This window comes from Lactuca serriola, chromosome 5 (genome assembly GCF_051521515.1).
Source record: "Lactuca serriola cultivar US96UC23 chromosome 5, Lser_US96UC23_V15, whole genome shotgun sequence".
Taxonomy (NCBI): Eukaryota; Viridiplantae; Streptophyta; class Magnoliopsida; order Asterales; family Asteraceae; genus Lactuca; species Lactuca serriola.
Window position 1 is genome coordinate 171,184,248 of NC_136412.1, and position 15,426 is coordinate 171,199,673.

The window sequence follows — 15,426 nt, forward strand, 5'->3', positions numbered from 1 at the left end:
ATTATTGGACTAAACTTGCAACAAAATCAAAGTTTTGGATCGATAGTACTAGTCTAAAACTTGTTGGATCAAAATGTTAATTTTCAACAACCACCAATTTTACAGTTTTGTCTAATAAATAATTACTCTCTTATATTGAATCAAATATTATAAACATTTTTATAAGTTAATAGTTTGTTTGAAAAGGGTTGAAAATAACAACACTCTAGTAAAGAGCGCAATCTTGTCCTAAATTCTGCAAATCCGGCCAACTGTACCTTACCTTGCTTTTACTCACAGTAATGAGTAAACCCCCCTCCTTTCAATTCTCAATTCAGTTTCAGCTTGACGCATTGGAGACCGCTCTCTCAATTCAATTTCAGCAAATCCCCTTGAAAACCCATCTCAGTTTCAGAAATCTGTGTGTGTTGATGTGTGAACTCTACCCTAAAACTTTCTACTTTAAGTTGTTGGGAAGCGGCCAAAAAATATGGTCATCTCTTGTTTACTAGTGTAGCCCACAAAAAAAGTAAAAAAGAAAAAAAGGGCATTTGTTTCTTACTCTCAAAAGTTTCTGATATGGAGAGTGGCAGCAACAGTGGTGGTGCCGCCGCCGCTGCTGGTGGTCGGTTGCTGGTGGACGAATCTTCTTCTGATGTACAGAACGACAGGAAGCGATTTCAGATAGAATTGAAACCTGGTGAAACAACGATTGTTTCATGGGTTAAGCTGCTTAAAGAATCCGGCATTCCAGTTGATCAGTCTCCTCCTCCATCACCTGAGCCTCCGGTAAGAATTCTCCTTGTTGGTTTTATGTATATAATATTCTGATGATTCTGTTGTTGAATTTTTATTATTTCTCCATTACTAGGGTTAAATGATTGTTAGATTTGTGCAAATTTTGTAAATTTTGTTTAATTTGGACACAATTCGGCATGCTCTTGTACAAAGGAAGCCTCAATGTAAAAGAATTCAGCAGGGGAGCCCAAAATTTCTCAAAAAGGAGGCAAATTTTACAAATTGATTACAACTTTTATTTAGGGGTGGAAAATTGTTTAATTCTCCAATTTTTACTAAAAATTTCCCTACTTAAGAACTCACAGATCATATGAGATTCAGGTACTCATGAAGACACCATTCCGAGTTAAAATTCATTGATCCCTTAAGGGATTGAGGCTGCAATAACATTTTTATCAGATTATTTTGATCAAATTTTGTCAAAAAACTCTGAAAAATGATTATTGCTACTTAAAGTTGCAATAATCAGTTTAAACACACATCCAAACACCCCCTTTGTATCAAAAGATTACGTGCACTTACAAGTCTTCTGCTTTATATGCGAAAAGAATGCTCTTTTAGAATAGGAAATAGGAATATACATTAATATTTTGTGATGCCAAAAGCTAAAACTGCAGATCTTCCTTATGATGAAGGATTCTATTTATTTGATGGTTCACAAGGGGTGAATCTATGCTGTATATATATCTTGCTGATTCTACGTTACTGGTGGATTTATCTCATTAAACCTTTAGGAATTTGTTGATAAATTCAATGTCTATCTTGTGCTTGGTGGTCTTACAGATGGAGTATCGCATTGTAGCAAGAGATGTTCCCAATAAAAGAAAAACTAGAAGCCAGGGGGACCTTACACCTGAAGCTACCCACTTTAAACCTTCTCCTAGGAGTGTTTAATGAGTGTTGTAGGGTTGTAACTGGTTCCTTTGCTTGGTTACATATAATCTATATAGTGTTTAAGTAGTATTATCAAAAGACAATGGGGTCCGAAAATGGTTTGAACTATTTGGTAGAATATGCACCTTTTCGTAATTATGTTATATATAATATGCGTAATCGACTAATGATATGTATATGTCTTGTGATATCTACTAATGATGGAAACCTACAAAGAATTCCTAACAGATTCTCTATATTGACTTGCTTGATCCTACTGAGCTTAGTGCATACATGACAACTTCCAACTTCCTGATTGGCGCTATACATCGTTGCATCTTATATATGACAAATGTTATGATCTTTTTTTCATGCTTTTAGACATGGGGTAGGACTTAGGAGTAGAAGTAAGGGTAAGTGTAACCCCCCGCGTAGAGTTGTTGGTGTTTTGATGTAATGTCTGTTACTTTGGCTAAATGTGAGTGAACTTATGCATGTGTTGATGTGACATGCTTTTTGCTACTATGGCTTAATTTCATTTCACCTAATGCCCGTCACTCGATAAACTCATATCACCCATTACAATTTGAGATCTTATCATGTCCACCTTGACTGTCTTTCCAAATGATGCTACCATACTTTCTTGGAATATTTATCACTCTAATCCTTTCTTTTATCATGGGGCTTGAAATGCAATTCAATATTTGCATTCTTGCTACATTATTATAAGAAACATGTTGCATCGTGGCATCTTCACGCTTAGAACCTTATATTATAGAAAGTATGAAATATAGACCTTACCCTTCACTAGAGAGTATTGATATATATCTCTCTCTCTATGTGTGTATACATATGTACGAATGCATATGTATGTGTGTGTGTGTGTATTATAACATATAAGTAACTTTAGGGACACTTGTCACCTTCCCATGTTCCTAACTATCTAATTTTCCCGCTGATCCCAAATGTCTCTAATTTAGGAAAGTTGAAACACCCTCTCATTTTTAGAAATCTTTGATGTTACTTATTCCTATGTATTCCTAGCAACTAAACCTAAGTAGGCGCATCGTTTAAACTTAGTAAATTCTCCAAGGAGTTCCTCAACCAAGTAAATATGTATTCCCTACATGCCTACATATTATTAGCATAACATTACTCTAAACATGACTTATTTATCCCTCTATTAACTATGTTAATGCTTGTAACGTCCATACATATGAAACGACATGCTATCTACCAAGATATGGATTTAATATTCGAGGCAAATGATTATGAAAATTTTGCCAAAGGACTGTAGTCAAATATGGTAAACGCAAACTCGAGCAACCTCCAACTAATTAACCAACATGAGGAAGGTAAATCTTAATGTCTTGAGAGCAAGGAACCTTACACCTCCTTTGTGGAATCTCATCTCCTTACCACTAAGGTAAGCATGTAGGGACGACTTCCGTCAAATAGGGCCTAAGTGGGCTTGTAAAAGGGTAGACCCAAAGCCCAATACATTCAAAGCATTTTAAAGCAACAACCCAATCGAAGCCCAATACCCAAAAAACAATTTAGAGCAACAACTCTACATGGGCATAACTTTAACGGGGTCTTTTGGTTTCTTTAGAGAAACAAGACCTTGTGACAACCTATATATAGAAAAAAACTCATAAATGACCTTCAACTCATCACCTCATCTATGCATACTTTCTCTAAACCATGCTTTATTTTGCTTTCTCCTAGAGGCAAATCAAAGAGTTAAAATACCAAAGCATACATCGTGCTTTTGGTGGATATATCTAATCGGAAGGGATGAGATTCAACATGATGTGAATCCAACATGTCCTTACTGTTAACTTCGTAATTACTCATTTGTTTTATGAACCAAATTTCCTTGAATATGTGAGGATCCAAAGACATACCCATATTTCTCTCTTGAAAAAGTAGTAGGAACATTTCCTTCAACTTTGTTTGGCTCATATATATGATGAGACTATTGATTGTTGGATATGCTTCCTTACATAACCTATCTTCGTTAATTTAGAACCCACATTGTTGGAAACTTCTATATCATGAATGAGACAATGAGAATGATGTATTCACCATCAAGCATAACCACATCTTCCATTCCTTCTATAACGAAAGTTGCTTTCAACGCGTTGATTCTTGATATCTCAATTGCTATAATTTAGAGTTTTTTTTTTTTTTTTTGAACGGCAGCTTGATTTGTTAGGTGTTGGTGTTAATACTCCAATTCTTGTTAGCACCAAGGATCAAACCCTGGCCTCCCCATCCTTGCAAACTAAGAGACTATGCCTCTACTAATTGGGCTATTCCCAATTCTTCTCAACAACAATCAATTTATGCCAAACTAGTTATGGTAAGTAATAATGAAAACGGAAGAATCATTATTTTGCATTGATAACATATGCATATACTCCATTTCTCTCTTGCTACTCACCTACCCCCCATATATTTCCTCAATCGGTTTTTTGTAGTTGATGTTTTTGAAAGTCAATGTAAATTTAAAGGAAAATAATATATATCACAAATCTTGGCATTCCAAACATAAAAGAGTGGATCGCAGTCTTGAACATAGGTTTACTTGGGGGTGTTTGGTTCAACGGGTTCTGTGGGAGTTGAGTGGAGTTGAATTCCATTGGAACTCTCAGAGTTGAATTCCCAATCGAAGCTTAATACCCAAAAAAAACAATTTAGAGCAACAACTCTACATGGGCATAACTCTAAGGGGATCTTTGGTTTCTTAAGAGAATCAAGACCTTGTGACAATCTATATATAGAAAAAATCTCCTAAAGGACCTTCAACTCATCATTTACGTATACTTTTTGTAAACCATGCGTTATTTTGTTCTCTCCTAGAGGCAAATCAGAGAGTTAAAATACCTAAGTCTACATCATGCTTTTGGTGGATATATCTAATTGCAAGGGATGAGAATGAGATTCAACATGATATGGATCCAAAGACATGTCCTTGTTGTTAACTTCGTAACAACTCATTTGTTTTGTGAGCCAAACTTCCTTGGATATCTGAGGATCCAAAGACATACCCATATTCCTCTCTTGAAAAAGTAATAGGAACAACTCCTTTAACTTTGTTGTATATATATGATGAGACTATTGATCTCCGGATATGCTTCCTTACATAACCTATCTTCGTTAATTTAGAACCCACATTGTTGGCAACTTCTATATCATGAATGAGACAATGAGAATGATCTATATTCTCCATTAAGCATAACCACATTGTTTCGTTCCTTCTATAACGAATGTTGCTTTCAATTTGTTGATTCTTGACATCTCAATTGCTCTAATTTAGAGTTTCTATCACCCCACTTCACAACAACAAGCAATTTATGCCAAACTAGTTTATGGTAAGCAATAATGAAAACGGAAGAATTATTATTTTGCATTGATAACATATGCATATACTCCATTTCCCTCTTTCTACTCACCTACCCCCATCTATTTCCTCAATCAGTTTTTTGTAGTTGATGTTTTTGAAAGTCTATATAAATTTAAAGGAAAATGCCATATGTTACAAATCTTGAACATAGATTTACTTCAGGGCGTTTGGTTCGACGGGGTCTATGTTACTTGAGTGGAATTGGAATTAAGTTCCATGCTAATCCCGCGTTTGGTTGGAATTGAATTCCTTTGGAATTCACCAAATCCGTTGAGGATTTCAACATTCCATCCTAAACCCACATAGTTGAAATTCTCCACATTTCCTCCTTTGTTAATAAAACTCATATACCCTTTTAACCATAGAATTTCACAAGTAAACACCTCTCGCTTCTCCATGTGCTTTGCCTCTTCTTGCGAATTTCCTTCCATTTCCTGCCAACCAAATGCCAAAATTCAATCCCTTTAGATTCCAAATCCTTCAATTCCAATTCCTTTGATGGTATCCGATTCCTTCAAACTTGTAGCATTCACTTTTTCGCACACTTCAATGGCATATCTAACTATAGTTATTTTTAATGCAAAGATGCTATTCCATAATTGAGACATGATTTGTAGAAACAGAAACAAAGAATTTATTCGTCTTCTTCTCAGTTCAGTTAGCTACTTGTAAATTTTTAATCCTTTTCTTGTGTTTGATGACATACTATTTATACTTGATTTGTTTCCTGATGTGACATATAGTTACAATGCGTATCTAAGATTATATGATAGTTTTTATTACACACACCTTCATTTTCTCTATATTCACAGTCATTTTCTAAATCACATATTTTGGTGAATAAGTTAATTATTTATTCACTTATTATTTCTCATAAGTGATTGAATGTCTTCACTCCTCACCAATTATGGCATCTACATCTCTTAATTGTAATGGTTTCTTTTAAATACTTAGGCTGATTTCAGGATGAATTTGGTATTAATTGCTCATTTGACCATGAACTCTCTCTTTTGCAGAAGTGGTTTCATGAAGAAGATGAGTCAAGAAGAGAGTACTCCAACATCATTCTTAAGAAAGAGAAGGAAGAGCAAAAGTGAGATATTGCTAACTCCTTTATTTTTTGTGAAAATTATTTATTAAAAAGCAACCCAATATTTTTGAATAAAGCAATTAATGTAGTTTTGTGATTGTTAGCTATAGATCTTCCACAATAGAGCATTGCCAACCAAAAAAGCAGAGGACTGATATCTCACAAGTCTTGGAAAGGATCAATGTAACCAAAAACACAAAAATGGGACATGCGAGGGTAAAATCGTCAACTGATGTGAATTATCATTATGATAAGAAGAACAAATCAGGATCTCCTTGTGGAATGACATCTGATAGGGCTGCTGTATGTGTTGACCTTAGTGAAGAACATTCGGTCAACAATGGAAGGAATGAGCTTCCTGACCTTAATGTTCCTTATACAGTGCAGACAACAGTGAGTAGTATACAATGCATACACACAAGCATAGATTTTCTATGCTTATGTGTTGTTTGACTTTCTTTACAAACTTCCCTTTTTGACAAAGCTAAAAGTATACGTATTTATCCATCTCAAACCAGTATTCTGTCATGATTGTAAGGCGATTTTAGGCATTTTTTGATGAATAGTTATCCACTTCTGCTAAACTAAATGGACTTAATGGTGATATGACTTAATCCAATAAGCTATATAATTATATATCAGTGTTTCTTTTTTATTTAAGACAAAAAGAATGACTTAGGCGAAGGATACTTTCCCCATTAACGTTTCCTCATTTATTTTTTCCTTTACTTTCCCAAGTGTGCCATTATTTTTCTTTAAACATCATTAATATAGTTTTTTTGCAATTAATAGAGTACTTCATCAAGAGACATTAAGGATGAATCTTGTGGTTTGATGAATGGATCAATGCTCGAAAGTACCATCTTGGAGATGGAGACAATGGTTGCAGAGTGTAAGTTCAATTTTCTCAAATAATTGATGTTCAATTCATGAAGATTGCAATATTTTTCTTTTTTCTTTTGAAGTTTTCAAAATATAATCACTTGCCCATTGTCATCCATTACAAAAAACCAATGATATTGATTTGGGTCGACATAGTTGCCCTAATTTGTCTTTATTGAAGAATATCGAACACATTTATGTCCCATTTCTATTTTATTTTCCATTTAGTGTTGTCTGAATAAAACATATATGATAAATTTTGTAAAAGCTTAGGCCCTGTTTATTAAGTTATTCTTTCTGCATTAAGTCATATATCCAAAATGTGTTTCTTTTGCAGCAAGACAACTGCATGGTGATGTTCAAGATTCAGTTCATTCAGTAGCATCTAAAAGCCATTTGCCTCCAGAACTTAAGAAAAAGCTTGAGACTGTTGCTAGATTAGCAGTATGTAATACCATTATAACATCATTGTGTCATAAATCTTTTTTTTTTCACATGGGCTATTTTTTGAATACGAAAAGAAAAATAATTTGATTCTTTTTTTCTTCTTTATAACACTTTTCTTTGGGAATTTCAGCATTCAAGCCAAGGGAGAATATCAGATGAACTAATGATGCGTCTTATGAGCATTCTTGGACACTGGTTGAAGCCAAGAACACTAAAGGTATCCAATGATTTTTAACAATTTTCGTTTCTCTTCACTTGAGCTACAAGAGAACTGTTATTTAGAGTGCACAATTTTAAAACATTTTGGTGAAAACGGTTCCTTTTTGGATTATATTTTATTGCTACAGGGTCCAAAGGGGGGAAAATGGATCAAACATCTTAAAAGTTGATTAAAATAGTATCTAACTTTAGACAATCTACTAAGTTGCTTTATTAAACAAAATTCACAACCTACTTTCATTATCTTATCGATTTATCCACCACTGACTTTTTTTTTTTTTTAATTAATTTAGCTGTTGTACTATTATTACAATTATCATAGAATCATAAGAGTCCAAACTCAAGTGACTAAATCAATAAAAATGGTAAAAGTAGGCTGTGTTTTTCTGTATTTTAACTTTTTCAAAACCGAGTAGCCAGGAAAAATGGTTACCCAAAAGATCAAAAAAGAATATTGGTTTAATCACAAACTACAGAAAAATTGTCAAGTGGCTAAATAATTAATTACTCATAAGTCATACCCGTTTTCTTGGTGTGTATAGAGATGCTTGAGGGATATTGTTTCATCATCAACATGTGGATTGGATGATATCCGGTTTATCCAGATTAAAAAGGAGGTGGTTGAAATGATCAAATTACGGGTCCCATCAATGGAAACAAAGGTACCCTTGTTACACAAATGCTTACATTTTTTTTAACAAAAAGAGCTACATAATCTAATAAGTTATATAATGCAAAAAAAACGACTTAATAGAGAAACTAAAAAAAAAAAAAAAAAAAAACGAAGCATTCCCCATTAAGTCCTAACTTTTTACAAACGTTATTTTTTTTTAAACAAAACATAATATGAAAAAAAAAACATGCCTTAGGGCTTAGACTAGTTTCTTAAAAATAGAATTTGCTTTGATTGGTTTGTTTAAGCTCATATAGGCTCACCAACTCAATGTAAAAGAGGGGCATTTTCGGAACAAAAGCAAAAAGATATGCATACATATTTTTCAAAGGATGATATTATTGAGCATAGTTTTATATGAGGGGTGTTTTGACTTTTGAGGCATAAAAACTCAAATTTCCCAATATGATTTGGTCCATAAACAAAAACAACCATTGAAATATAAAAATTTGCAGGTTGCTCATAATGCAAAATACAGTATGGACCATGAGATGGAAGATAAAATATGCGATTTCTATGACATTTATGTCCAGGTATTGTTTTTAATTCCATGACTCGGGTAAAGGGCACTAATGTCTTTTGCACACCCGACAAAAAAATGCAATTTTTGTCCTATTGGCATTGGTCCCGGTCTGAGTCCAATGTATGCATGCCACCTGTCATGCTGAGTAACAAAAGGGGCCTATAAGGTGTTGCAGTATTTTTGTTCTGTTATATTGGACTTAATAATGGACATATACTTCATTTTCCTTGTTATATTAAACAGGCGATGGATGAAATTAAAAACTCAGAAATAAGAAAATTCTACATTCAGGTAGTTGTTTTCTTGGAATACCACCCTCTTATTTCTTTCCTTTCTTTTGTATGCCGATTTCTTTATTAAAAGTTGCTTTGTTGAAGGGTATTTATGACATTTGACTGATAGTCAAACATTTCAAGAGTAAAATGCTCATGATTTTTTTTTACTTGATACTAATCTAAAGCTTCAAGATTCTAGTTTACCAAACATAAAAACTAAACTAATAGCTTGTTAAAAAAACATTTATATTTAGAATGTACTACAATAGTCTATATTACCCTTGCTAGTCTTCTTTTTTCTCTTCTCTACCACATTACCTTGTGCCTATATAATAACATCATTCAATTCTTCAAGGACATGATGGTCATCTTATCTGTTTTCATGCTATGTCTTACTTACTCCTCTTATGTTAGTGTTTCATCATGTTGTTTTTAAATATAACAAGTGAATTGAAGGGCATAATCGTCATCTTATCAGTTTTCAGTGGCTTTTTGACTGAATTTGGCATAAATGACATTCTTTACCGGTTTTGAGTTCAATGGAATTATGGAAACTAAACCTAATCCTAACCTAAAAGGGTTCTATCTTAATTTAGGAGATAATTCCAAAATAAAATGAAGCAATAAATATCTCCCATAAAATGGATTTATCTAATTTAGGAAAAATATTTTTCTTTTATGTTGTCAAGCTTGCGTCTTTGTGGCCAAAAGGGAGCATGGACAACCATGGAATACGAAATGCAATTTGTAGAGCCAAAGAACGTAGAAGAACACTATTGCAAGAAAAGGTTCGTAGCTCTTGTTAATTTATAATTATTTTATCCAAGGGTATTTTAGACTTTTGACACATAGTAGATGACTGTTTAAATATTGCAATTTATATGGCATTTATCAGGAAGTCTCATTATCCAGTCTACATGATTAAATTAATGTACATATAATTCTCTATTGATTGAACAAAAAAACATTGCTTTGCAATGAACCGAGTTAAAAACCGAAAGGGTATATCTGGGAATAAAATTTAAGGTAGGTTTGTTAAGATTGTCTGGATAACTGCTGATTGGATAAAAAAGTCTTTTGATCATGTTCAGGGGCATGAAAAGAAGCCTACTGCAGGGGTGGATAACAATCTCCATGAAGAAGCTAACTTAGTAGCCGAACAGGGAAAAACGGTAAATGACCATAATGCCCCTGTTGTAAATTTTCCGGACACTGTTGTCCCTGGCACGCCTGAACTTGATCGGAAACTTGGTGCACCTGCAAAAAGGTTCAGCCCACCATCAGCAGGTGATTGCTGAGTTGTATAGGACACTACCTGTGAAAATGTATATAAATGGTAACATTTATGTGACCATGTTGCCCCTGTTCTAAAATGTTTAAACCTCTCAATCTTGATTTTTGTTACATTTATGTGAAAACAGGCCAATTGTACCAGTTTTTTTCTTCACATAAATGTTAATATGTTTAAAACAATTTCATTAAATAATAACCAAGTTTCAGTTTTGCTCTATGTTTGGTAGTTGGTACCTCAATTCTTTTTAAGAGGCTTAACTGCTTAAATTTAAGTTTTCATGTCATTTATATAAAATCAATGAAAGTCACAACCAAAAGCACTCAACTTTGTGGCAATATTACATAAAAAAAAGTAGTTTACATGTGTCATCTTTTCAAATGTATTAAGTTGGCACTAGAAAAGATTAATAAAATGCATTCAACACAAAACATTTAAATCCAATCGCATGTACTCTAGTATCCAATCACATGTAATCCTTTAGTTTTATATGACCTGCATTTGACGTGCAGTGAATTGAGACATACTGCACTGAGACATGAATGAGAAAAAATGCAATCTTTTGTCCCACCTCTTGATCTCTTCTGTTCAAATGAATGCTCTCGTCATCCTTATTATCGAAAATAAACCAAAAAAGCTTCTACAATCTTGTAAAGTTTTATCAATCAGAATAGCCCTACAAAGCTTGTCCATTCCACTCCATTGTGTGTCACATGACATCAATGATGTGAAAAACAAAGTTTCATGTCATCGATCTTAAGCTAGAAATCTTGAGATGCATGCTAGAGATTATGTTGGAACTTTGGTAGTTCTTTTAATTTTCTCTCTAACGATTATTTTGTTGTAGAGGATAGTAGACACACAACCCAATCACCTTGGTTAGCCATAACTCATAACATAGTAACCAGGCTTTTAAATTTGTTTTAGTTAGGTACCTTGAACCTTTTTTCAAATTGTCACATGCTTATTTATTTGATATGGAAATGAGTCAATGACATGACAACATATTTGAGACGATTTGATTAACTAATAACAAAGTTTTATTTTTGTGTCACTTACGCACCTTTAATTATATTAAGGGGTTAAAATTAATGTTGGAAAGCGAACTCATTGTTTTTCTTATCAAGCCATGTATGGTAAATTGGCTGAATAAGTAATGATATGTCTAGATAAATGTATACATAGTGTTTGTTTTATTTATGGACTTCTAAATGAGACTAAACAACCATTTTACCATTATATTTTAAAAAAAAAATCAACATTTTTATTTAAGTTTAACATTATTTATCAATTTTAATATGTGAGGAGCTGGGAGGTAAAATGAAAAAGATAATATTGGTAGAGGGTTGGCATCTTAACACATTAAGCGATTAATTCATTTTGTCTGTGTTAAGTAAAAAAAAAGTCATTTATGGTCGATTCATATTAAGAACTCAAGACATTAAGAAAAAAAAAGTCATCACACATGTATATATAGAAGTTTGAAATGATATTATAGTTTGAGCCATGGATGAAAGTCAGCCCATCGTTTCTTTACATCGAAGTTTCAATGACATAAACACACACAAAAAAAAAGCTTAAATTTGCACGAGACGCTGTTCTTGGTGAGCATTAGGCTAATGGAAGTGAGAGGTGCTAAGCCCTCGTCACCCCTTGCCAAGAAGTCGTCAAACACTACTCATTGGCTCTTGCCAAGGGTCCAGCCAAAGAAGGGTCGACAGTCGGCTAGCAAGAAGAGATATGAGAAAGAAAGTGGAGAAGGTGGGTTCTGATTGGTGCCGGACATATGTTTTCTTTTTCAAAATGAAATCACATCTCCACAACTCCCTAATATTACAAGGTGAATAAATTTTCTGACAAATTCTTAAGTGACATGTATAAATCTAAGGTGGCGATGTGCTAAAAATGACTATTTTACCATTTTGTTATGTTTTGTGTTGAATAAAATATATATGTTGATAAAATATTGAAACAATGACTACAATTTGAATAAAGAGGGATAATTGTCTCTCCTAAGTCCCAACATTTGATTATACGATAATAGAATTCATAATCTCCATACATAATCAATAAAGAATCACAAACTAGTCGAGATAAGCATACGAATGATCATATGCTCCAATTTCTAAAAAATTACAAACTTCTTAAGAATTACATCGATTTTAATAAGCTCAATTGAAGACCATTTATTTCCCGAGAGACGACAAAGACCATTGTTTACAACGTACGCATCGGATAACTCCAAAAAGCTATAATAAACTTCGGACAATAATGTTTGCTCCCGTGAAATCAACCAACTTCACATAAATTAACTCTCAGTAAGGAACCTGAAAGAAACATGCTTCTATCATCTATTTCAAAAAAAATGCTTCTTCATATCATTGTTATATATTGGGCACGTCACACGTGTATGGGTCAAGAAACATACATACATGGTTTGTGGAGTTGAGGGCATTGTTGCAGTTTAGGTCTCTCTCTCTCTCTCATATCTAATTGATACTTTTAATTATTAAAAAAAATTATTATCCATCTTATCTTAAATATACAACCCAACCAAATCAAAAAATTATCACTCATTAGCAATCAAACCAAACTCAATTTTAAATTTACATAAATTTTATATCAAAATTGACTTTATTTTGTAGAAAAAATAAAATTTATTTCATTTTTTTAACAAAGATAAAACGTAATTATTTACAAAAATAGTTTTAGTTATAAAAGTTAATTTAGTACTATCATTAACTAGCGAACACTTGGGCATGGATAGATCAAGAAAAACGGACGAGTATAGTTTGTAGGCTTCTTTTAAAAAAGTTAAAATAAAATAGTGAGCTTACTCCTGCCCTCGATAGTTTTATACTTGTTTATATGAGTATAGAATGTTGGAAACTTCTAAAATCGTTGGTCTAGCCAGATGTGATTAATTGCATTAGTATTTGAAAATATTTTTTAGTGTTGCCAATTATCTATAAAATCCAAGAAAAAAAAACTTTAGGAATTGGGCTTTTGGTGTAATGATAGGTCTTGAGTAACCTAAATTCCGCCCATAATCCATAAAAGACTAGTTTATAACCCATGAAAACCATTGTCGTAAAATTATTTAAACTTTTATAGTGAAAACTCAAAATTATTAATCAATTATTTTAAATAAATTATTAATTAAAAGATATTTTTTTAGTTACATAAAATTATAATAATTATTGATTTAAATAAATACATGAAATTATATCATATTTTTTTTTTGAACGGCAAAATTATATCATCTTATAATATATATTAATTTTATTTTATTTTTTATTCTAATGTTATTAATTTAATGTAATGAGAGTGTGAAATTTAAAATTTAAAATGAAGAATCAATTATTAATTTAATATAATTAAAATAAAAAAAAATTAAAATTTAAAATTTAAAATAAAATTTGACATATCACATATAATATATAACACTACTCATTTATTAAAATATAAAATAAGGACAAGATACTCCCCTCACAATTTCACACCATTCTTCCGACCAAAACTCCCGAAACAAGGATGTACCCAATTTTGTTAGTTTGATATATTCATGCATAAAACACTAAAAGTAACACAAAATTGGGCCGATAGTCCATTAGAGAGGGCCTAGGTCTAGGATGGGATATTTATACTAATCGTTAGCCTTTATTTTGAAATACGACATTCACAATCTTAAGAGAAGAGAGAGAGGGGGGTTTCCAAACAGAGACAAAGAAAAAGAAAAGAGAAAAAAAAAATGTCGTACAAGCGCGGGAAAGGCAAGGACAAGGACCGTGACGACTTCATCTGCGACGACGACGCTCCTCCAAAGAAAATGCACAAGAAAGACACATCCGGTGATGATTCCGGCGACGATGACACCATCTTCATCTGCGAAGTTTCCAAAAACCGGAGGGTTAGTGTCCGAAACTGGCAAGGGAGGGTTTTTGTTGATATACGTGAGTTCTACGTCAAAGATGGCAAGCAAATGCCTGGGAAAAAAGGTTTACACTTCACTACCTTTCATTTATTCACTGAAATCCTCATATTTCATGATGTAATCATATAGGGTTTTTTTAGTTTAGCATTTTCCGTGTTTGAATTTATAGTTTATCTAGGGTTTCATATTGTTTAAACTGTATTGACCTAGGGTTTACTTACCTTAATTTACACATTAGGGTTTTCAGTAAACGATGGTTTTAAACTAGAATTCGTATTAGAATAACTTATAAGGAACTTAGCCCCATGGTTTATTTGCACTAGGGGTTTTCTTAGTGTCAGTTTGCCTTCAGTATTATTGTTTTTATCCGTCTTCATTGGGAAACATTAATCTTCACATTTTATCAAATAGCTTATAAAGAACTTAGACATGGTTTATGATTGATTTTGTTTAGTGTTCATCCATGTACGAAGTTCAATCTGCAGAAGGCAAAGTAACAACTACTGATATTTTTTCTTTTACTGTCATTTCAGGTATCTCATTGAGCATTGATCAGGTATTTAATTGCAGCTCTTCTCTTGTGTTACAGACCTTACTTAAGTGTTGTTTCTTTTTGACTTAATAGATAAAGTCAGGGAAACTATGATTTCCTAATCAAGTCCTAACTTTTTATAAATTTATTATCATTTACTTATCTAGACAACACTTAATGTTTTTGGTCTTATTAACAATGAGGTTTTGTTGCTGTTGTATTTGGCAGTGGAAAGAACTTCGTGCTCATGTGGATGAAATTGACAAGGCGCTTGCATAGTAAATGGTGCACTATTTGTAACAAGTAGAAGACTAAATTGTTGTCTCTTTTTGTTGACTTTTGACGAGAATCATTAGTGCAAGTATGCTTATATGCTGTATGTAGTTGTAGATGGTGGATATGGATTCTAGCGTGGGGTGTTTTGCATGGTTTTCTTTTGAACGAGAAGCATATATTTGCAATGCTATCTTTCATCCTATTAGAGCAAACTATCACTAAATA

General features: G+C 32.8%; 2 protein-coding genes across 4 annotated transcripts; both read left to right on the plus strand.

The window, feature by feature from the left end:
* The first annotated feature begins 217 nt into the window (after positions 1–217).
* Positions 218–10,678, plus strand: LOC145053257 (ubinuclein-1-like). 3 transcript variants are annotated; one of them, XM_079001263.1, is made up of 11 exons: positions 218–768; positions 6,076–6,152; positions 6,260–6,542; positions 6,942–7,041; positions 7,369–7,475; positions 7,609–7,695; positions 8,240–8,359; positions 8,826–8,903; positions 9,137–9,184; positions 9,858–9,956; positions 10,260–10,678. In XM_079001263.1, the coding sequence occupies exons 1-11, from the start codon at positions 559–561 to the stop codon at positions 10,464–10,466; spliced, it is 1,416 nt and encodes a 471-aa protein (XP_078857389.1). In that variant the 5' UTR covers positions 218–558; the 3' UTR covers positions 10,467–10,678. The 3 variants fall into 3 exon arrangements, with proteins under 3 accessions (XP_078857389.1, XP_078857388.1, XP_078857390.1); XM_079001262.1 differs by having other exon boundaries at positions 219–768; positions 6,254–6,542; XM_079001264.1 differs by having other exon boundaries at positions 219–768; positions 6,254–6,365.
* Positions 10,679–14,119: 3,441 nt separating this feature from the next.
* LOC145053258 (RNA polymerase II transcriptional coactivator KIWI-like) lies at positions 14,120–15,391 on the plus strand. The gene is made up of 3 exons (XM_079001265.1): positions 14,120–14,457; positions 14,927–14,949; positions 15,154–15,391. Exons 1-3 carry the CDS (start codon positions 14,211–14,213, stop codon positions 15,202–15,204), a joined length of 321 nt encoding a protein of 106 aa, XP_078857391.1. The 5' UTR covers positions 14,120–14,210; the 3' UTR covers positions 15,205–15,391.
* Positions 15,392–15,426: the final 35 nt, after the last annotated feature.